Source organism: Mustela erminea, chromosome 3 (assembly GCF_009829155.1).
Source record: "Mustela erminea isolate mMusErm1 chromosome 3, mMusErm1.Pri, whole genome shotgun sequence".
Classification (NCBI taxonomy): Eukaryota; Metazoa; Chordata; class Mammalia; order Carnivora; family Mustelidae; genus Mustela; species Mustela erminea.
The window spans coordinates 70299864-70323177 of NC_045616.1; the positions used below are offsets into that span (position 1 = coordinate 70299864).

The 23314-nt window shown below is 35.3% G+C and overlaps 1 protein-coding gene across 10 annotated transcripts in view; it reads right to left on the reverse strand.

Annotated features, from left to right (window-relative positions):
* The window catches only part of ERBIN (erbb2 interacting protein), an 81173-nt gene that overhangs the window by 24004 nt on the left and 33855 nt on the right, over window positions 1–23314 (reverse strand). For 8 of the 10 annotated variants that reach the window (XM_032336106.1, XM_032336105.1, XM_032336103.1 and 5 more), the window contains exons 12-17: window positions 22982–23097; window positions 21342–21411; window positions 13146–13245; window positions 5972–6093; window positions 4515–4688; window positions 3450–3635 (exon numbers count right to left, since the gene is read on the reverse strand). In XM_032336106.1, the coding sequence (XP_032191997.1) occupies window positions 3450–3635; window positions 4515–4688; window positions 5972–6093; window positions 13146–13245; window positions 21342–21411; window positions 22982–23097 (768 nt within the window). The remainder of the gene's footprint in view (window positions 1–3449; window positions 3636–4514; window positions 4689–5971; window positions 6094–13145; window positions 13246–21341; window positions 21412–22981; window positions 23098–23314) is intronic. The other 2 variants (XM_032336104.1, XM_032336097.1) reach the window with 1 other exon arrangement.

Below are 23314 nucleotides of genomic sequence, written 5' to 3' on the forward strand. Positions count from 1 at the left end.
CTAGCCAGACATAGCTACTGATCACCTGTAATGTAGACTAGTAAAACTAAGAAACAGAGCTCTTACCTTTATTTACTTAATTTAAATAACCACTTACAACTAGTGGATACATAATGGGCAATATAGCTATAAATCAAAAACACTTCAGAATTTCATTTTGCAAAGTTAGAGCTTTATCATTTTACATTATCTCCAGCAGTGTATGAGAGGAATGCAAAAAAAGAAAAAAAAAAGGTGCAGCTACTTCTGGAAAACTCTGGCATTTTCTCAAACAGGTAAACAGAGTCACTATATGATTCAAAAGTTTTACTCTTAGGTATATATCCAAGAAAAAAAAAGAAAATATTTACTGACACAAAAACTTGTATGCAAGCATTCACAGTGGCATTACACACTATAGTCAAAATGTGGAAATAACCAAAATGTCCATCATTATTGATACAATGGAGTATGTATCAATGGTCAAATCTATAGAGGCAAATAATTAGTACATAAGACGCTAGGGCTCAAGGGGATGGAGAGGTTGTGGGGAGATGGCTAAGAAGTACTGGCTTTCTTTTCTGGGTAATAAAAATGTTCGAAAAGTAACAAAAAGTTCACTGCAGTGAAGGCTCAAAAAACCTGTTTAAAAAAAAAGTTACAGCTTTTATTGATCCACTAGAAGAAACTCTTAAAAGAAAGTCTCAGACTCCATCAAAAAATTACTAAAAATTACTAAATTACTAAATGAATACAGAAAGTCACAGGATACAAAAATCAATATGCAGAAATTCATTGTATTTCTATACACTAAAAACAAAGTAGCAGAAAGAGAAACTAAGAAAACAATCTCATTTACAACTGCATCAAAAACAGTATCTGGGGGGGGGGGGGGTGCCTGGGTGGCTCAGAGGGTTAAGCCTCTGCCTTTGGCTTGGGTCCTGGTTTCAGGATCCTAGGATGGAGCACCACATTGGGCTCTCTGCTCAGCAGGGAGCCTGCTTACCCCTCTCTGTCTGCCTGCCTCTCTGCCTATCTGTGATGTCTCTGTGTCAAATAAATAAAAATAAAAATAAATCTTAAAAATAAAAATTTAGATATAAACTTAACCAAGGAGGTTAACTCTAAAAACTAAAACACTGAGAGAAGAAACTGAAGATGACACAAACAAATGGAAAGACACCCCATGTGCATTGAATGGAAGAACAAATACTGTTAAAAAGGCCATACTACCCAAAATCAATGTACAGATTTAATGTAATCATATTGAATTACCAACAGCAATTTCCATAGAACTAGAATAACCCTAAAATTTGTATGGAACCCCAAAGACCTGAAATAGTCAAAACAATCTTGAAAAAGAAGAATGAGGGGGGGTGTTTGGTTGGCTCAGCTGGTAAAGCATGCAACTTGATCTGAGGGACATAAGCTCAAGCCCCACGTTAGGCATGTATCCTACTTAAAACAAAGTAAGAACAAAACTGGAGGTAGTAAAATCAAAGATTTCAAGATATACTACCCAAAGGTATAGTAATCAAAACAGTATAGTATTGGCACAAAACCAGAAACATTGAGAAGTGGAACAGAACAGAACCCAGAAATAAATCCATGATCATCTGGGTCAATTCATCCTCAACAAAGCAGGAAAGAATATCCAGTGGGAAAAAGAATGTTTTTGCAACAAATGGTGGTAGGAAAACTGGAGAGCAACATGCAAAACAATGAAACTGGACCACCTTCTAAAACCATACACAAAAATAAACTCAAAATGGATTGAGAACCTAAATGTGGGACCTGAAATCATAAAAATCCTAGAAGACAGCACAGGCAGTAATTTCTCTGACACTGGCCACAGGAACATTTTTCTTTCTCTTTTTTCAAGATTTTGTCTTTACATACTCTCTCCACCCACTGTGGGGCTCAAACTCAAAAACTTGAGATCAAAACTTGCACGCAATTCTGACTGAGCCAGCCAGGTGACCCAGAACATTTTTCTAGATGTGTGTCCAAAGGCAAGGGAAACAAAAGCAAAACTAAACCATTGAGACTACATCAAAATAAAACTTCTCCACAGCAAAGGAACCAATTAATAAAACTAAAAGACAACTTATTGAATGGGAGCAGATACTTGCAAATGAGACATCTGATAAAGGGTTAGTATCCAAAATATATAAAAAACTTGTAAAACTCAATACCAAAAAAATAACCTAAATTAAAAAATGGGCAGAAAACATGAACAGACATTTCTCCAAAGAAGACACAGAGAGGGCCAACAGACACATGAAAAGGATCTCAACATCACTCATTATCAAGGCAATGCAAATCAAAAATCACAATGAAGTATTACCTCACAACTGTTTAAAATGGCTAAAATCAAAAACAAGAAACAACAGTGTTGGTGAGGATATGGAGAAAAGGAACCATCCTGCACTTGTGTTGGGAATGCAAACTGGTACAGTCACTGTGGAAAAAAGTGTGGAGGTTCCTCAAAAAAAGAAGAAAAAAAAAAAAAGAATTACCATATGATCCAGTAATTCTACTACTGGGTATTTACCCAAAGAATATGAAAACACTATTTTGATATATGCACCCTGATGTTTATGGCAGAATCAATTACAATAGTCAAAATATGGAAGCAGTGTCCATCGATAAGGAATGCATAAAGAAGATATGGAATGTGTGTGTGTGTATCTATCTATGTTGCTATAGATGGACAGATAGGTATACTGGAATATTACACAGCCATCAAAAAACAATGAAATCTTGCCATTTGGAGCAACATGGATGGCTCTAGAGAGTATAATGCTAAATGGAAAAAGTCAGTCAGGAAAGGACAAATACTTAATGATTTCATTTGTATTTGGAATTCAAGAAACAAAACAAACGAACAAAGAAATAAAGAGACAAACTAAGAATCAGACTCTGAACTATAGAGAACAAAGTTACCAGATGGGAGGAAGGTGGAGGATGGGTGAAATAGGTGATGGGATTTAAGAGTGCTCTTGAGGAGTACTGAGTAATGTACAGAATTGTTAAATCACTATATTATATACCTGAAACTAATAGAACACTGTATCCTAACTAAAACTGTAACTTTAAAAAAGTGTTAGACATCCAAAGAAAAAAAATATTTCACAATCAATGATAAATGCTTAAATAAGTGAAATAACTGAACTATACTTATGGCAATCTTCTCAATAAACAATTGAGATGATGTATATTAAAGAATTAGAATAGAACTACCACAATATAATTTACATAGCAAACGTGAATGCAATACAGGTTATAAAATTTTAAGTTTGAAGTGATAAAAATGAGTAATACTATAACAAATACCATGAAATTTCTCAAATGAGGTAGTGTATTTTCTGCTTTTGATTAACAGTTTTTTATCTTTAGTTAGGAATAATGAAATGCTAAATTCTTAAAAGTTGTTACAACTGTTCCAGAGAATAAACACAATGCAGTACCTCAAAAACATCGTCGTGATTAACAATATGCTTCAAGTTTTCAGAGGCTTTCATATTTGTAGTCACTGGTAGACTCCCAGGACTAATCTCAGCTTCAGATTCACTGGTCTTCTGTAAAGAGTTTCCTATCATATACTTTTCTCTTTCATCAGCTTTGATTCTTACTGGAGTGGTACTTTCTGAAGTCTACGTCAAAGAAAACAAAGAACCCATATTCCTTAAAGCTCTGTATCTATTTTTGTACTATAGTTCAGATTAGAATTTAAAAGTAGGGTGCCTGTTTGGTTCCACAGGAAGACTCTGTGAGTCCTAATATCAGGATCATGGGTTCAAGCCCCACATTAGGTGCAGAGATTACTAAATATATATATTTACAGTGTGTGTGTATGGTATGTATTTATTTCGGCCATATATGCTCATTTGGGGAGCAGGTGGCCCCCAAAGGTTCATGAACCACATTAAAACTTTATAATTTAGCTGAGGCTACATTTCACCTCTTAAGCTGCAAAGCTGGCATTCATGAATGAGTCACTTAGCTCAGCAGACTCAAACTCAGGCTGGTTAGACTGTTTTCTGCTGATTGTGGAATGTATAGTAACTCTAGCAACATAAGAAAACTGTTTCTGTAATATAATGTGGGGGAACAAATTCCATGAAAGGAACACACACTTTAAGGATTGTTGTACATTTCTGAAACATCCCAAGGAAATAGTCTGTCATAGCAATTACATTTAAAATTAGAATTGGGTAGAGTGGATCAATGTTAACACGGGAAAAAAAGTATTTCTGTAACAACAAATTTTTTGACATTCCTTATTTTTTTAAAACCTATGATGACGTTATCCTGCCCACATGGAAAATCTGTAACCATAATGAAGTGTAATAATAGCAATCAGAGAGTCTGCCGATTATTCCAGCTTTCACTTCAGGTGGTGAGAACAACACCCTAAATTTGGGAGGACATTATCGTGTATACAAAAAGGACCATTGTATTGATTATTCTTTCAAAGTTTTAAAAAGCTTGAAATAAGTTTTAGTCAATTCTTTTAAATTGAGTTTTCTAACCTTCACACCCACATCATTATTTACAACTTGCTGATCTTCATGTGGTTTCAGTTCTTTTCCAGAATCTTCACAGGTCTCTTCATCTTTTAGTCTATGTACAATGGTTTGAACAGTTTTGACCATATTCTTAAGCTCATCTGGGTATGGTGTTGGATATCTCTTCAAATTTCCCTCCTAGAGAAATAAAATAAGTAAAATTTGAAATATGGATAAATATTTCTAACATCAACCTCAAAATTTAACTATAACCCACTTTAATTGCATTGGTTATCTGGCTCCTGGGGGTAACTTTAAACACAGATGATAGGCCACTAAGATCATTTTATTTTATTTAAGATTTATTTATTTTAGAGAGAGAGAGACAGAGACAGAGAGAGAGGTACACAGAGAGAGAAAGAGAGAGAGAGAATGAGAAGGGGGAGCGTCAGGGGGAGAAGCAGACTCCCTGCCGAGCAGGGAGTCTGATGCGGGACTTGATCCTGGGACTCCAGGATCATGACCTAAGTCCAAGCCAGCCGCTTAACTAACTGAGGGCACCTAGGCACCCCCTGAAAGCATTTTAGACAGAAGTATGGTTTTACCAATAGTGAAAGACTTCACAGTTACAGATTTAACTAATACTTTGAAAACTTTTTTTTTTTTTAAGATTTTTATTTATTTATTTGACAGACAGAGATTACAAGTAGGCAGAGGAGATAGTCAGAGAGAGAGGAGGAAGCAGGCTCCCCGCCAAGCAGAGAGCCTGATGTGGGACTCAATCCCAGGACCCTGGGACCATGACCTGAGCCGAAGGCAGAGGCCTTAACCCGCTAAGCCACCCAGGCGCCCCTGAAAACTTTTTTTAAAAGCAGACTAATATGTATTCCATCTTAAGATTTATGGTGTGGATATTGCCAACACTATCACTTGGCTTTGAAACAGGTATGTTTTCCAGATAGATATTTTTCCAGACACATATAAAATTCCTACATTTATATACTGTCTTATATGCCAGGAACCAAATACTTCCAAAGTCGGTCTAATTGCCATTTTTCTGGAATTCAGCTAGTTTATATGAGGGCAAAATAATTATATCCACAAGTAATTTGGAAATGATTTATTTACTACTTCTGTCACTGCAACACAGATTCTCAAACCCATAAAGAAAAACATGTTCATAACAGAGTTCTTGATCCCTAGAATCTAAATAATAAATCATTAAAAAACAGGAAGAGGGAAAGCAATCACGTGTTTTTCTCTTATTTTTATATTATGAAATTTGGCTTAAAACCACATAGTTTTATACTGTTCTTAAATTCTTTCACAGGACACAGCGGGATCAATAAAACTTCAAGTGCCTTGAGGGCAAGGAATGAAACCAATATTCCTTTGTATCTCTGAAATAGTACAGTAAGGTAAAGAGCACCAATTAAGTATCAGTGGATCTGTTTAAAACCTGAAGGGAAAACAGGACTCACCCTGGGAGGTGCCTCCCTTTCATCTTTGTCTTCATCACAATCAAATGCTACTTGAGCCCGCTGTTTCCTCTGTTCCTCCCACAGTGAAGGATTAAAACTTTCATTATCTGATATGAACATAACTAAAGAAAAACAAACAACAAACAAAAATATACTATATTTTGCTGTAATTATGAAAAACCATTACTTGCTCATAATTTTGAGTTATAAACATTAAGGTAAGTCAAGACTGATCAATGCCAACAGCATTCAATGCTACTGTAACTGTAATATCTCTTTAAAAGTATTAATCATATATCTTTTCTTCCCTTAAGTGAATTTGTCCTATTACCAGAAGGGTTCCTGAAAAGAATCTAACAATTACAACTCTAAGTAGGTATGTGATTTTGTGCAGTTCCCTACAAAAAGCAGCATGGTAATTGTGCCTCCTTCAGCAGCACACATACGACACGGCAATACATAAATTATTTCAGAATAATCGTCCCTATTCTGATATTGTTCATCATATAAGGGGGATGAGGAGATAAAGACAAAGTGAGTTACTTTGGTTAAAAAAAAGATTACACTGATGCCTTGCAATTACATCTTTGCATTATACATTATACTTTATATACAGCTTTACTAAGCAAATAAAGTGCTAATAATTTACTAAGCAAATAAAGTGCTAATAAAGTGATTTTTTATATTAAAATGTAAGGAAAATTGAAAATCAAACATAAATGCAACACTACATATCCTGCTATGCAATATAATATTGAAGGTAAAGAGTCAACAACTATTATATTTTTTTTGCTTTTTAGGCAAGTAAAAATATCTAAGGCTTAACAATTAATCCACTTGACTATTATACCTCACCACACAGAAGTTTGTGCAATACAAGATAAAATCACAACTGTTTTCTGTCCTCTAAAAAAAAATGACTCCACTCACTCAAAACAAAAGGGAATAAAAGCACCCAAAATTAGTTGAAAAAAAAAAAATTCCTAGAATACCCGTATGTGGTCAGTTTGAATGTTTAGCCAAAAGCAGCATCATTATCATTAATTTTTAGTCTTTATTGTGGGATTCTTACCATTCTGTAATATCATATCCAAACAAAGAACATCACAAAACCAAATCTGAACAAGAAGAATTGAGTTTTTACCTTCAGCTTTTCTTGTTTTCAATACTTGGCTCAAGAAAAATTTTTTAAAAAATAACTTTGTGGCATTAATAGTTAATGAATTATAAAGTTTGGTTTTTTTTAATTTGCGGAAGGTAGTTCAAATTCCTAGGAATCCCTATTGACTTTTGTGGTATACTTGGAAAGGCAAGCAGAGCCAAGCAGTTTGCAACAAAGCCTATTGCCATGGTTCAAAAAATTCCCCTCCCATCTTAAGCAACAATTTCAATCACCAGACTAGCTGAGAAATCTCTTAACAGTTTTTATATCAAGCCAAAGCAATCTTATACCAGATTTTTTTCAGAACTCCAAGGGAAGTAACTTTTACCATGACCCTCATTCTTGTCAACTTCTGATCGCCTATACTTTCTACGCTTTAGTGTAAACCTCACATCTTTTGAGATTCAGGACATCAAGTACTACTACTACTTTCTCTGCATTTTAGATGCCACTAGACCTGATAACCCTGGCAGATTCACTGGACACTCTAGTATTTGCCTAATAGCCTTTCTCTCTACCTAAAACCTGCCAATATCAAGAACCGTAACAATGTGTGATTATTCCCCTCTACACCACTACAATTTCACAGGCCTCAATCTTCTCAATTTCAATGTCCATCTATATTTCACCAAAGTGATTCATAACCCTGGTCACACTCAAGATGTAAGCTTCTGTAAAACTTTCCTCCTCCTTGACCACTACAACACTCATTCTTTCAAAGCATTCCCTTCCTTATTATTGCTGGTACACTTTGAGTTCCTTATTCTCATTTCTTACTCTTCCTGTAAATCCACTGTAGGTTTTACTTTCTTTTCTATTCAGCTTTGGTTTAATGATACATTATTTTAACCACTTTCAAATTTCTTGCCCCTTTCTCAGTTTATACCTTTCCAACAAAACCCATGGATGTGCTACTTCAACCACCTAACTTCTTTGCTCTGGACCGCTCACTTCTATCAGAGAAAAGTGACATCACCCTGTTGTTTAGAACCTTTACAAATGTATGGTATTTCTTTATCTTTGCTCCATCTTCAGTGCTGCCCAGGAATCCCATTTATTTCCAGTCGGTCTTTCCTCCTACTACAAATCACTGTCTTCAAGGTCCCTACCCCCGACCTCTAGAGGAAGTTTTCTCTTTGACTTCAATGAATAAAGAAAAGCCATCAAAACACTCAGACTGAAAATTCCCTGACCCCTGCAACAACCATTTTTCCCCAGATACAAATTGTTACATGGATGCTGTTTCCCATTTAACACTGATTCCTCTAATAGGCCCCAATACCATGCTTTCTATTTCAAACTTATCCATCATTATTCACCTTTAGAAGGTGAGGTTTTTCTTTTCTTTTTTTTTTTTTTTTTTAAGATTTTAATTAATCTCTACACCCAATGTAGGCCTTGAATTCACTACCCTGAGGTCAAGAGTCATGCTCTACTGAGTGAGCCAGCCAGGCACCATAGAACATGGCCGTCTTGAAGCAAGGATTTTTATCATTAAATACTTAGATCTAACCCACTGCTTGGCATATTGGTGCTAAATAAAAATGGAATGAATTAAATGTGAACCAAGTATCTATTCTCCTTAAACTGTATAAAACTCTAAGCCAAGAACATTGTATTTTCTGACTTATTACTTGGAGGTACTATGATGAAGGAAAAAGTTTTTCTTGCATTTGAAAAAGAATTCACCCACCTGGCCATGTCAGTATACTTTCTGATTCAGTATTATTAACTGCAGTATGTTACAGTGTTTTCTTTGTAATAATACCGATAGTGAAATACTTTGAGAAACATGTAAACTCTAAGAGGACTCAGAATATTATTTTTTCTAAGTTTTATTTATTTAAGTAATCTCTACATCCAAGGTGGGGCTCAAACTCATGACCCTGAGATCAAGAGTCAGATGCTCTTCTGACTGAGCCAGCCAGGCACCCCAAGGACTCAGCATACTATAAATGTATCTCAGACTTTTCCTTTTAAAACTCTTCTACTCTAAAATACATCTCTCATACCAAAAATTTGAAGGCCAAGATTTTGCTATTTCTACTCTTTGTATCACAAATACATTTCTTACCTGAACTACGACCTGTTTTAGAAACAAATGGAATAAATCAAAATGACAGAAATGATAGGAGGCCAGGTAAATCTGAATCATGAAAAGAGAAGACAGTAAGAGAGATCAAGGAATGAGTATACCCATGAGTAGAACAGTTCTGAGCAGGAGTCACCAAACTTTTTCTGTAAATGGTTAGATAATAAATATGTTAAGCTTTGTGAACCAAGAGACAAAATCAAGGATATTACAGGAGGTACTTATGAGAGAAATCAAATTTCCAAATATTACTGACAAATTTAAAATATACTAAACTTTTAAAATTTTTTGTTATATAGTAAATGAGAAGACTAAAGTTCTCACTGTTGGAGTAACATATTGCTTAACTGGTATTGACTACCATCAAACTGATGTAAATATTCACCTGTAAAAAAATATTCTTAGTTTGTGGGCCACACAAAAACAGGTAATAGGCTAGATATGGCCCATGGGCCACAGTGTGCCAATCACTTATTGGAACAAAAAGTATTATGACGGAATATATTTATCTGATTGTTTCCTAGAAGGGCCTTCAATGATCTCTCACAGATGTATATTTAACAGTTTAGCTCAGGGATGCCTGGGTGGCTCAGTCAGTTAAGCATCTGCCTTTGGCTCCGTCACGATCCGGAGTCCAGGCATCGAGTCCCACACTGGACTCCCTGCTCAGCTTCTCCCTCTGCCCTTCATCCTGCTCATGCTCACTCACTTTCTCTCTCAAATAAATAAATAAAATTTTAAAAACCAAAAAAAAAAAAAAAAACAAAAAAAAAACCCACAACAGTTTAGTTCATTACTCAAATAAAAAAATATATATGCCTTTGGCTAGTTCTAGTCATTGCTGGAATCATGTTTGGTTATTTTAGTGTTAGTTAAAATGAAAGGAAAATAACATTCTGAAGTCTCTATATGGCAGTAACAAAAGCAGGTAGACCAAACAGTAGTAACACATTAATATAATAAAATTATCAAAGATTAAATAAGTCCTTTGGAGACTTTGGTTCTATCACAAAGTACAGAGTAATTTTGTCTGAGAATCTTCTTTCAAAATGATATCTGTATTGGATTTCTTTTTTTTTTCTTTTTAAGATTTTATTTATTTATTTCTCAGAGAGAGAGAGGAGAGAGAGAGAGCATGCACAAGGAGGGATAGAGGCAGGCAGAGGGATAAGCAGGCTCCCAGCTGAGCAAGGAGCCTAATGAGGGCCTTGATCCCAGGACTCTGGGATCATGACCAGAGGGGAAGGCAGACACTTAATCGACTGAGCCACCCAGGCGTCCCCGTATCGGATTTCTAATAATTACCAATTTTTATTATTTTTCTGAAATAAATGCAGCAAAATGAGAATAAGAACAAATTTTCTCAATATGCCTTTAGGACAGGGACAAAAAGCTATTAAATCTGGCCCACTTTCTGCTTTTGTATAGCTTACAACCTCCAGACAATTTTAAAATTTTTAAATGTTGCAGCAAAATCCCAAAACCCAAAAAATTATTTCATGACACATGAAAATTACATGAAATCTAAATTTCTCTGCCCACAAATAAAATTTTATTAGAACACACCTTAGCTCATTTGTTTACATATTGTCTGCGACTGTTTTTGCATGAAACAGACAGCATCAAGCAGGTAGAATAGAAAAATATAGTCTATGGGCGCCTGGGTGGCTCAGTGGGTTAAGCCGCTGCCTTCGGCTCGGGTCATGATCTCAGGGTCCTGGGATCGAGTCCCGCATCGGGCTCTCTGCTCAGCAGGGAGCCTGCTTCCTCCTCTCTCTCGCTCTGCCTGCCTCTCTGTCTACTTGTGATCTCTCTCTGTCAAATAAATGAATAAAATCTTTAAAAAAAAAAAAGAAAAGAAAAGAAAAAAAAGAAAAATATAGTCTATGAAACCTGTAATATTTACTAAATGGTTCTTTGCTTAAATAACTTGCTAACCCATGCAACAGGTCATTAAAGTCTCTTCTCTACACTAAAAATTAATTCTCTTTCCTCATAAATATTTTAACTATTACCATTCTATCTTCCCACATCAAAGAAGAACTACTGGAATATATTATGTAGCTGATTGTAATTCTATCAGAAATCACCTTCAGAGATGAAGTGGAAAATAGAGACATAAGTCCCAGTGCCTATGGCAAACAAAGAAAAAAACACCTACTGATGTATCCAAACATTCATTATAATTCCCCACAATGCACAAACAGGGGCATAAGCCAGAGTTGGTAGATCTACTTTGAACTTCCTAATTTCTTTTGTTTTTTTTTTTTTCCCCCCTTGGTAATTTCTACACCCAACAAGGGTCTTGAATTCATGACCCTGAGATCAACAGTCACAAATTCTACCGAATAAGCCAGCCAGGTGCCCCCGACTTCTTAACTTCTAATGCGTATATATACAGTACTTGCATTATTAAACAATACTTCAACACTACCTAAAATGAAGTATACTACATTTCGTTATGAATATGTTTCCAAATTATACTGCTAAATATGGAAACTGGAGTTTATTTAAATACAAGAAAAAGGAATTATGCTTACAAACCTATTCTCTAAGCATTAATTATAGATCCTCAATGAAAGAGGCTATTCACATCTGATTTCTCAAAAGTCTTAACTTTTAATTTAATTCAAAAGCTAAATAGTTTTGCTTCACCCAAATGAACCTCATTAAATAATTCCCAGGAAATGATAACTTATCAAAGCAAGTTTTTTATTTCTCCTTGCAAAGAATAAGAAATAATTAGCACAGATAAAAGAGTTCTTTATTTATCACCAATAATGGAACAGAGTTAAATGAATTTAGTCTTTAATCTCAGTAAGTATTTCAAAACTATTTGCTAAGCCTGCCAAAACAATCTAAGAATAATAACAGCTAATTTGATTCTGTCATTTTGCTAAGTACTTTACACCCAGTGGTTCTCATCTGTACAGAAACCCTGCAAAACAGATACTATTATCAGTATTCCAAGATAAGGAAACTGAAACTCAAGAATATATTTTCTGCAGTGTTTTTATTTATTTATTTATTTATTTATTTATTTATTAAAAAGATTTTATTTATTTATTTGACAGAAATCACAAGTAGATGGAGAGGCAGGCAGAGACAGAGAGAGGGAAGCAGGCTCCCCGGTGAGCAGAGAGCCTGACGCGGGACTCGATCCCAGGACCCTGAGATCATGACCCGAGCCGAAGGTGGCTGCTTAACCCACTGAGCCACCCAGGCGCCCCTGCAGTGTTTTTATTTATTAAGAGTTAATTTATAAATAACTTTGGGCCATGAAGATTGTCACTGGTTTCAGAAAAATATACACATAACAATTCTATTTTTAGGTGTAACATAAAACATACATCACACACAGACACATAACAATATGTATTAAAAACAATTTGCTCCTTAGTCTAAAAGGCTTTCATACCAAAACTGTTCAAAAACATGTGTGGTCAACAGTAAAGCCTATATATTCCCCTTTTGAGGCAAAACGTAAGAACTTAGAAATAATCTTTTACTCAGACTTCTATAAATATCCTTATCTGGTATACAGATCCAAGGGTGGTATTTAGTCTACAACAAAAGAAGTGAACAAAATATTTCCTGGTTCAATATTCATCATTACATGACACCTGACATGTATTCCTAACATTTAGCTAAAGAACAGAGAGTCCTATTATAGATGAAGTTGATTGTTTAATTTCAAGGAATCACTTAAGGAAGCATATGGTCTACATGTACCTCTAAGTTCAACTATCTACAATCCTGAGATACTGAATTATTTTCTCATTTTCAGAAATTTATCGACTAATTCTCCAAATTCCCTTCAATCTATTAAGAGTCTATGAGACTTAAAATTCACTTCACACCTATGCTGTGATTTGTTAATATTATAATTTTTAAAAATAAAGAAATTTTTAAGTTCCTACCATCCTCAGTCCTCGGCTGCTGAGGGAACATGTAGTTAGTAAGCACCATTTTCTGGGTCTCTGAATCAGTCTCTTTTTGAAGAGGTATCAGGGGTTTGGACTAGGGAAAGAAAATAAATGTTTAATTTTCAATAATCCTAAAGCAAATACATATCCAGCAATTCGTCTGAATAAGTACTCATCATTTTTTCTATAAAGTACCAATGTGTAGATTACAAAAGCAAGATTATATATACATAAAAAAACTTTTAGGCACTGATTTGAAACTTGTAAGGATCTTAAAAAAACAAACAAATAAACAAACATTTAGTTTTTAGTGTAAAACAAAACCCATGCTGTACTGCAATTATCATTGGTTATCAATACAATTTTAAAACATTTCCAATACCAAGTATATCCACAGTCCAATAATTACTTATCAAAGTGATTTAATAAAGCTATAAAATAAGCCTTTCCATTTTACATTATTGCGCCCCCTTTATGTTATCCTTCCCCTTTGGAAAGAAGCTTTTAAGGAAATAATTTAGAAGGTTTAGTCCAGTTATCTGCAGATTAATTCTAGCTGAAAAGAGAGTACTTAAAACAAATACGAAGTTGTAACCTGCTTCTCTCTTCTCCCTGTCTCCTGTCTACCTTAATGATACCACAAGTTACTCCATCATTTTGGACCTCTTTTTTTCTTAAGACTTCTTTCCTAACTGGTTATAAAGTGATTTCAATTTATTCTTAAGAAAACTAGTAACTTTAGCCATCATTTTAACTTAAAATCCTACCAATCCAAGCCTTAGTCAACTCTAAATAGGGAGGGAACTACCCAATCTCTCCCTCACCTGCCGCCCTACCAAATAAATCTTTAGACTTTTGTGAAAATTTTGCAGCTAGCTAGTTCCATCCAATAATCTTACTCCCAGTCAAATATTTTCCTCCATGCCTCTCAATTTTTCTTGGTAAACAAAATGCCCTGCATCTCAAACATCTTCACTGAAAACTTTCCTTGATCTCCTCAGATAAAAGAAATGGTAGATCTATTCCTTTCCCAAACACAGTGCTCTCCTTAAGTCTTCTCAAATGCAGGGGTGCTTATTCTCCCTTAGCTCATAAACCCTGGGTTGGAGGGTAGATTCAGAGCTCACAAATACTGTGAGATCATCACTTGTATCTCTTCAAGTGTAAATAACTGTTTTTTTGTGGGATAGTCAATTGTGCCTCTACCATTCTGAATTCTGCCTCTTTCATTCTCTCCTTTCCTAATTATCTACCGACCTTCCGGCAGTATCCATCTATTCTTGATTCTTTTATGACAAATCTTTCCACAGTCATGGATAATTCAACAGATATAAAATGTAAATGACATGGTCATGCTCTTAACCCACTGAAGTCTTAGGAGATGAGGAGTACGTGAGAAAGGGGAAAGCAGTCAACTTAGATGGACATAACAGAATTATTTAGAGGCTTTTCAAAACTAATTACCCCAGGGTGCCTGGGTGGCCCATACAGTTAAATGCCTCCCTTTGGCTCAGATCATGATCCCAGGATCCTGGGATTGAGCCCCGCGTCTGCTCTGCAGAGTCTGCTTCTCCCTCTCCTTCTGATGCTGTTCCTGCTAATGTTCTCTCTCTCAAATAAATAAATAAAATCTTTAAAGCAAACAAATAACAAATCACCCTTGAAATAATTCTAAAATTAACTATGTTAATAACTGTAAAATTCTATAAATATATTAAAATGCATTAATTGTACACTTTAAAATGCGTGAATTTTATGGTATGTGAATTATATTTCAACACAGATGTTATAAGAAAACTAATTATCTGTTAATTATGGAGTACAAAGTCAGAAAAAGAAATTGGTAACTATTTACCAGTCTCTCCATTCCCTAAAACATCTAACTCCAGTGATCTCTATTCCCGTTTCTTTTTAAAAATTTATTATTATTTTTTGTAACCTCTACACCCAACATGGGGCTTGAACTTATGACCCGGAGATCAAAACCTTTGCCATAATTCCCACAATATATCCAATAAATATTCATCCTCTGAAATCTGGAATCACAACAAATATTTACTTATATTTGGCCTTTATATGCCAAAGTACTATGACAGGCACCAGGTATACGATTACCAATTTAGGAGAGCTTACGATGTATGAAAGGTAAGACAGGTGAGAGCAAAATGAGACATTAAAACATGATTTAAGTACAGGTTAGAGAGGATACAGGGAGTAACAGAACCCATCAAAGGTGTTCATTTATCACAATCTCGAGTGATTAGGAAAGCACTCCTGAGAGAATGCCTTCCTACATGATGAATGGGCATTACCAGGTGAGAGGGGTGAACAATGTTCCAAGAGAGAACCCATTTGGGGATATGAAAATGAAGGTATAAGGGATAGAGATGAAGACAGGATGAGTGAGGTCTTGAAGGATACAGTATGGAGAAAGAAGTCATGAAATGGTTTTAAGTAGATTAGTGCTGGAACCAGATAAAAGGATCACTTGAAGTGTGGTTCAGAATGAAATCAGGGTGATATAAGATTCAAAGTGGTGCCAACACTGGAGGCAGAGACCAGTTAGGAATTTCAATAGTCCAAGTCAACACTGTCCAGCATAAATACAGAAGTGACACTAAAATGAGAACCATAGATAATTTATAAATTTTTAGCAGCTACATGTTTTTAAAAAGCAAAAATAAGTTAAATTTTGATAATGCATTAAATTTAGCATATCCTGTATATCTAAAATATAATTTTGATGTGTGATCAAATAACAATTGCAAATGTGATATTTTATTTTCTTTGTTTATATTACATATACAAAATCCAGTGTACATTTTATGCTTAGAGCACATCTCAATTTGGACTACACTCATGACAGCAGTGCCTACTGTACTGGACAGTGCAGGTCTAAATAAAAGGTAATACACTATATGATGAACAGTAGTTAAGATTTATACATCCAAGTGGCACCTGAGTGGAGAGGGAAGGAGAAGTGGACTTCCTACAGGGCAGGGGCCCCAACATGGGACTCACTCACTGCCAGGACACTGAGATGATGACCTGAGGCAAAGGCAGATGCTTAACTGAGTCACTCAGGCACCCCTACGATTTTTTTTTAAGATTTATTAATTTATTTTAGAGAGAGTGTGCCAACGTGGGTGGGGGGAGGGGCAGAGGGAGAGAATATTAGGCAGAGCAACACCTGGGGCTCAATCTCATGTCCCTGAGATCAAATCAAGAGCTGGATGCTCAACTGACTTAGCTACAGGTGTCCCCACTACAATTTTTTTTTTTTAAGTAATTAACAGATGTGGAACAAAGAGATGAAAATGAGAGAACATTGTAAATATGAAGAGATTGTCTTAGATACTAGATAATTTCACTAAAAGGAGTCATCTGGCATAATTTTCTGGTATTGATTTGTTGCAATAGTGCTATTATACTAAAAGTCTGAGTCCTTAATACCAGGAGCTATGTCTCATTAACTCTAAGTATCTGGTATAGCCAGGGCCCAGCAATGTTCTGAGAATCCAGATGAAAAATTTCAAAACGTTTCATATTAAATATTCAATTAAGAGATCAGAAAATTAAGAGTTCCATATATACATGAACTGACACATTTAATGATGATGCAACAATCACTATGTTCAAGCTGTAATAAAAGCAAAGGTATCATCATTTCAGTATTTCCTTAACTTGCAGAACAAGGAAATACTACAATCTGATTCAAAAATGTGGACTGACAACAGCTTAAGGCTTTTAGGATATTAATAAGAATTGGGTAAGAAAAAGGATCTTGGTTAAGAAGTCTGGAGAATCCTGAAGTGTAGACAAGTGGGTTTCTTTACTACAGCAACACATAAGGGTTGTTAATATAATTCAAAAGAGGATATAATACAGTCTCCCAAGCAAATTTAACTATGGAACTTAAGAATATCTTATAAGTCTAGTGTTTCCAAAACCCTGGGAAAATACAGCTTTAGATAATTTATTATAGGATATTGCTCAAGGTCAAATACTAAGCATTAAAAGGATCAGCAAACTGCATACTCTATGCTTAAAAAAAAAATAATCAGTAAGAAATACCAAAGAATAGATATGGAAAAAAGATTTCCTCCTACTTACAGATAGTAAGTTAACCCCTATTTTGTTTTGAACCTAAAATTCAATACTTAGCCAATATTATACAGGAGATTTCTTCCCAATTAAACTAGAACGTTTACAACAATCTACATTGTGAATCCTAAGATTGAGACATTTCAAATTAAACTAAAAATATTTTGCCAAAGTTTTTCTCAGGTGAATGATAACTACTCTTTGCAAGGATAAAATACTAACATTTATTTCTAAGACCAAGGCAAATACAGAGAGACCTATCTATTAACTGTCCAAATGGAAACTTAAGTAGAGTACTAAGATAGATGCAATGACCTGACCTTTTTGCCTCCCATGAACTGTAATACACTGAAATCAGTATTTCATTCCCAACGTTCCACTAAAACTATGTACTCTTCCCAGGGTCAGCAACTACTTCTACCTTAACACACCTAATGGCCAATTAGAAGTTCTCATCTACCCAAATCACTAGCAACATGTGGCACAGATGATCTTTCCTGAAGCACTTTCTTCAGATAATTCTCTGGATAACATACTCTCCTGGTTGGCTGGTCCTTCTTATTCTCCTTGTGGTGCCACTCTCTTTCCTGTGCTTAGTCTTTGATCTTCTCTTCTTCTCTATCCTCTCTCCCTACTAATTTTATGCAGTTCTATGGTGTTAAATGGAACATCTGTAAAATACTGACTCCCAAATTTTATCTCCAGCCAATACCTGACATCCTTACATTTCTTCTCACCATCTCACTATCACAATAGTTGAAGGCAAGCAACACCTCCTTCTAAACTACTGCAACCGCCTCCTTACTAAACTTTCTCCTTCCAAAACAGAATATTCCACCAATAACCTTACCACCTAACTATGGCCCATTCCTCACTCAAGTGTCAAAACGATCTTTTAAAAACGTACATTACCTCTCGCCATTCCCTGGCAAGAAATACTTCAACAGATTTCTATCTAATTCAGGGTAAAACCCCAGTTGGTTACTACAGCCTACAAGGTCCTATGTGATCTAATTCGTTTTCCTCTCTGATCTAATCTTACTCAGTTCTCTTCCTTGCTCACTGTATTCCAGCCATCAGGGTTTTTATCTATTCCTCAGTTACAACAAGCTCATTCCAGTATTGGGAACTTTAATATTAACTTAACTTTATTAACTTTATTATTAACTTAACTTTAATATTTAAATGTACCTCCTTTTCCAACTCACTGCCCTAATCTATGCATGACTCACTCCTAATTTCCTGTGAGCATCTGCTCTACTGGTGCCCTTCCTTAGAGAAAGACACTTTATTCCTATATCACCCTATTTAAAACAGGATGTTTACTCTTGCCCTCCTATTCTTCTAATGCCTATCAGCTTCTGTTTTTCTTTGTAGCTCTGACATACTATTACATAATTACTTGTTTCTATCTCTTGAAAGTGTAATCTCAATAAAAATATGACTCTCTTTGTTTCACCAATATATCTCAAACTCCCAAAGCAGTTCATGAACTATTATAAGCCTTCAATAAATGTTTATCAATCAAAGGTAAGTCCAAGGAATAATTCTTAGTTCCTTAGAAACATTTAGGATGTGTGAAAGTTCTCCCTCTCACATCAGCCCAAGCTGCCTTCAAAAAGACAAGAACTCCTGCCACAGTTTTATTGTATTTTTTAAGATTTTACTTATTTATTTGTCAGAGAGAGAGCACAAGTAGAGGACAGAGCAGGCAGAGGGAGAAGCAGGGTCCCCAGTGAGCAAGGAGCCCAACGTGGGGCTCAATCCCAGGACCCAGGATCATGACCCAAGCTGAGGGCACATGCTTAACCAACTGAGCCACCCAGGCATCCTTCTACCAGTTTTAAATTCTATCAGTTACATAATAATTATCTACCCCCTCTCATATTTTTAACCTCATTCTCTACATAGCCTCCTTGAACAACCTATAAAAATGTTCTCTAATACTAAAGGATTCCTTCTTATATTGCCCCAAGCTACTGGTTTATGTTCTACTCTTCTTTCTTATCCAGCCTTCTTAAAAGCTCAATCAACAACTGTATGCCTCCATTCTCTCATTTATTCATTCCTTAAATTGCATCAATTGGGTTTTTGTTCTAATGTATTCCTAAAACTACATTAACTATAGTCAAAAGTTGGCAAGAAATAATGTATATTTTCCAGATTTTATTTGAATTGACTCCCCAACAGCATGTATCCCATTACAACTTCTTCCTTAAAGCCAGCTACCTCATCCTTAACTTGAATCTACTATCATAAAGTTTTTCTTCTACCTCTATGGCCACCCTTTCTAAGTCTTGTAATCCACCTGTCACTTAGATGTTAGTAATAAATACATAAATAAACATATGAATGTTAGTTCCTCAGGATTCATCCATCCCTAACAACTAAATAAATAAATTTATAGACTCCCTTTTGAGAAAATAATAAAAGATATGAAACCACTCCCTAAAAAAAGTGATTAAGATGATGAGCTGAGCTCTTGTATCTTTTCTTGTGATGGAAAACTTTTAAAAAAATTTCTTAATAAAACAAACAAAAGGAATAGGTCTATAATGTCCTGGAGAAAAGGAAATTGTGCCTTCAGGAGCAATACTGAGAAATCCCAGGAGGTTCGAAATTTAAAAAATGGACAAACCCAGAGCACAGAAATCACAGTCTAGAACAAAGTCGAGGAACCTGGGGGATCATGGCCACTAGAATTATTCTCTAGATGCCTACTCAGATATATCAAAGGTACTTCAAACTTAACATGCCTAATTGGAACTTAGTATCTTCCCATAAACCTATTTCTTTCTGTTGTGGTTCTTCATTTTGATTACCAGATCAATATCCAGCGAGTCACTCCAGCTGCATCTCTGAGGCTCATCTTTGCTTTTACTTCCTTTCTTCTCACACGCGTGCATTCTTCATATATTCTACTGATGTGGCCTTTTAAGTTATGCCTTAAATATACCCACTCTTCCCTGGTCCTGTTATTACTTTACTTCAGCCAACATGTTCTACTGTCTTGAGTATGGCAATGCCCTCCAACCAGTCTCTTCTGCTTTCACACCTGGCACCATCACCCCTGCTAATCCATCTTTCACAGTGCAGTTCAAAAAGCTTTCTAAAAATAACAATCTGATCCTACTACTTGCTTGTTCCTGTTATACTAGTTCACCTTCAACTACAGTAGGTTGACATGTATCAGAGGATCAATTCTTCCTCTTAAACTAGTGGCATATATAAATAACTGATTATAACCATGATGACCAAATGCCCAATTTGCCTGGGACATTCGCATTTTACACATGCTCTTTTGACAGAATTATCATAAAGCTCCTTTCACTCTCAAAAGTGTCCTAGGGGGCACCTAGGTGGCTCAGTGGGTTAGTCCTATGCCTTCAGCTAGGGTCATGATCTCAGGGTCCTGGGATCGAGCCCCACATCGGGTTCTCTGCTCAGCAGGGAGCCTGCTTCCCCCGTTCTCTCTGCCTACTTGTGATCTCCCTCTCTGGCAAATAAATAAAATCTTTTAAAAAATGTTTGGAAAAATAATAAATTGACTATTAAATTTCTATAGACATATGCCACAGAGGATCACTAAAAACTTAAAGAAGTTAGAGAATATCGAGTCTGATTTTTTTTTTAAGTTAGTAAGAAATCACCAGTTTATTGAATGAAAAACCCAACATCCACTCAGTCCTTCAAGCCCCACCCCTCTCTGGCCCAAGAGAGCAGCTCAGCCTAAAAAGACGCTCTGGACAGCAGTGCTGAGCAGGGGCTAAGGGACTGGAGGAGTTGGGGAAGGTATGGAGAATGAGAAAAACACTTTTCGAAATGAAGTTTGAGTCTGATTTCTTAATCAATGTATCTTTTTACAGATTCAAGAGAAATTAGACAAGTCCAATAGGATTTATTGTTTTGAATCTACAGAAACTACACAAAAATATCTGTATCTCAGTATTTTCCAAGATTTTTCTTATATATATTTTAAAATGTACACCAGAGTATAACTGCTCTTAAATGAGCCCATGTAAATTATTATGCATAATCATTTAATACAATTGGAATTCCAGTAATTTACGAAATCAGAATGCCTACCTGATTATCTGAGAGCCACATAGCAGTCAATTGTTGCAGCTTTGTAAAGCTAAAGGGCAAATTCTTTAACCTGTGGGGAAAATACAAAATTAAAATAACAAATGTTAAAATGTAAGAGCAAAACCTAACGGTCTTCTAAATAATATTGTATTACTGAGTATGAAAATAGGAGAAAAAAATTTAATTTAGGAGAAAACCCAATATAGGTCTTTGACACAGATATGACAAAATACTATCCAGTTTAATAAGAATCACTTTAAAAATACAATTCTTCCACTGAATTAATTCAGCTAGGGGGAAAATGGATAATCTAATAAACCCCAAAAACTGTCTGCTAGGAAAAAATGTTAACCTACTTTAATGCAAATACAAGAACACATTAAGCATGTCTCATAATACTGCTTTGAATATTTTATTTGTACTACTACAGAAAGCCTTAGTGATAGTTTGTTATAAAAACTGTACTGTTCTATTTTTTCTTGTGAGCGAGGACTTTCATATTCCAAAGACTACTTAAGCATTATAATGAATAAAAAACAAAGTGATATTAACAATTCATCAGAATGCCAAACTAGAACAGCACCTATTTAAAAAGAATGTCTACTTAAACCTTCTACCTTATTAATGCTTATCCACTCTGCTATGCCTAACTTCCAAGGCAATTTGCTAGAGCCTAGGGCTAGGGCTATAGCTTTGGGGTACAAAGTATGGGAAGAAATGAGGACTGAATTTTTTAAAAACAGGCAGTGGTTATTCTAAAATAAAATGGAACTGTCTGAATACCCTAATTAGAAAACTGGGCTTACACTAAACCTCTACTTTACAAGCTAAATGAGTCATCTGAAATTTGGGTTTTAATTTTCTCCTCATAAAATAACAATACCTACAGTACTATTTCATAGTGTTGTTTTGAATACTTTGTAAGATGCTATGAAAGCATAAAGTAAAAATGCTCTACGAATGTTCTTTTATCATTATTAGTATCTTTACCTCAGGAAAAATTATGGACAGGTTGTTCTTAATTTAACATGATTCCAATTTAGTAATTCTAGTGATCTACTTGCTCTGCACCTTGACTGTGGTGCCCAAGCTATGTGAATGGGTGCCTAATCACGTCTCTGCTCCACTCAGCAGCAGTATTAAGGTGAAGATATGACTACAGGAATATAAAAGGTGACTATAAGCAAAGAACAGCTGCATAGCTCAAGCGATAAGTTGTATTGCTGAAGTCAACACAAAATTAACTATGGTAAATTACCACAGTATTAAAAACCACAGGTAAAATCAGGTCATTCTTTCAAATGAAAATTCTAAAAACAAAAAATATTGGGGCGCCTAGGTGGCTCAGTGGGTTAAGCCTCTGCCTTTGGCTCAGGTCATGATCTCAGGGTCCTGGGATCGAGCCCCGCATCGGGCTCTCTGCTCGGCAGGGAGCCTGCTTCCTCCTCTCTCTCTTTGCCTACCTCTCTGCCTACTTGTAATCTCTGTCTGTCAAATAAATAAAATCTTTAAAAAAAAAGAAAAAACAAAAAATATGTAGGAAAAGAGCAACATGCATGCCGTTTTCTATCATACTATTTATAAAGAAACTTTTAATTTTATCCAATCAATATTTTCTATAAATCAACATTATTACAAACCTATTGTCACTTAAATTGATGACTTTTAATTTTTGCATATCACCCATTTCCTCTGGAAGTGTCTCAAGTTTATTGGAATGGAGAAATAAGACAGTTATATTTTTCCAGCTTCCAATCTGAAGGAGAAACATAAAACTGGGGATCAAAATTCTGGCCTACTGCTTAATAGACAGAACATATCATTTATGAAAGTAATGAAAACATTCTTCTCATTTATAAAAGGAAACACATTTTCTCTTTTCAGTTACTAATTTCCATGTGTAAATAAAAGTATTCAAGTATCTCTGTAAATCAGTATATCTGATTGTTATTCAGAAAATAGATAAAAGAGTT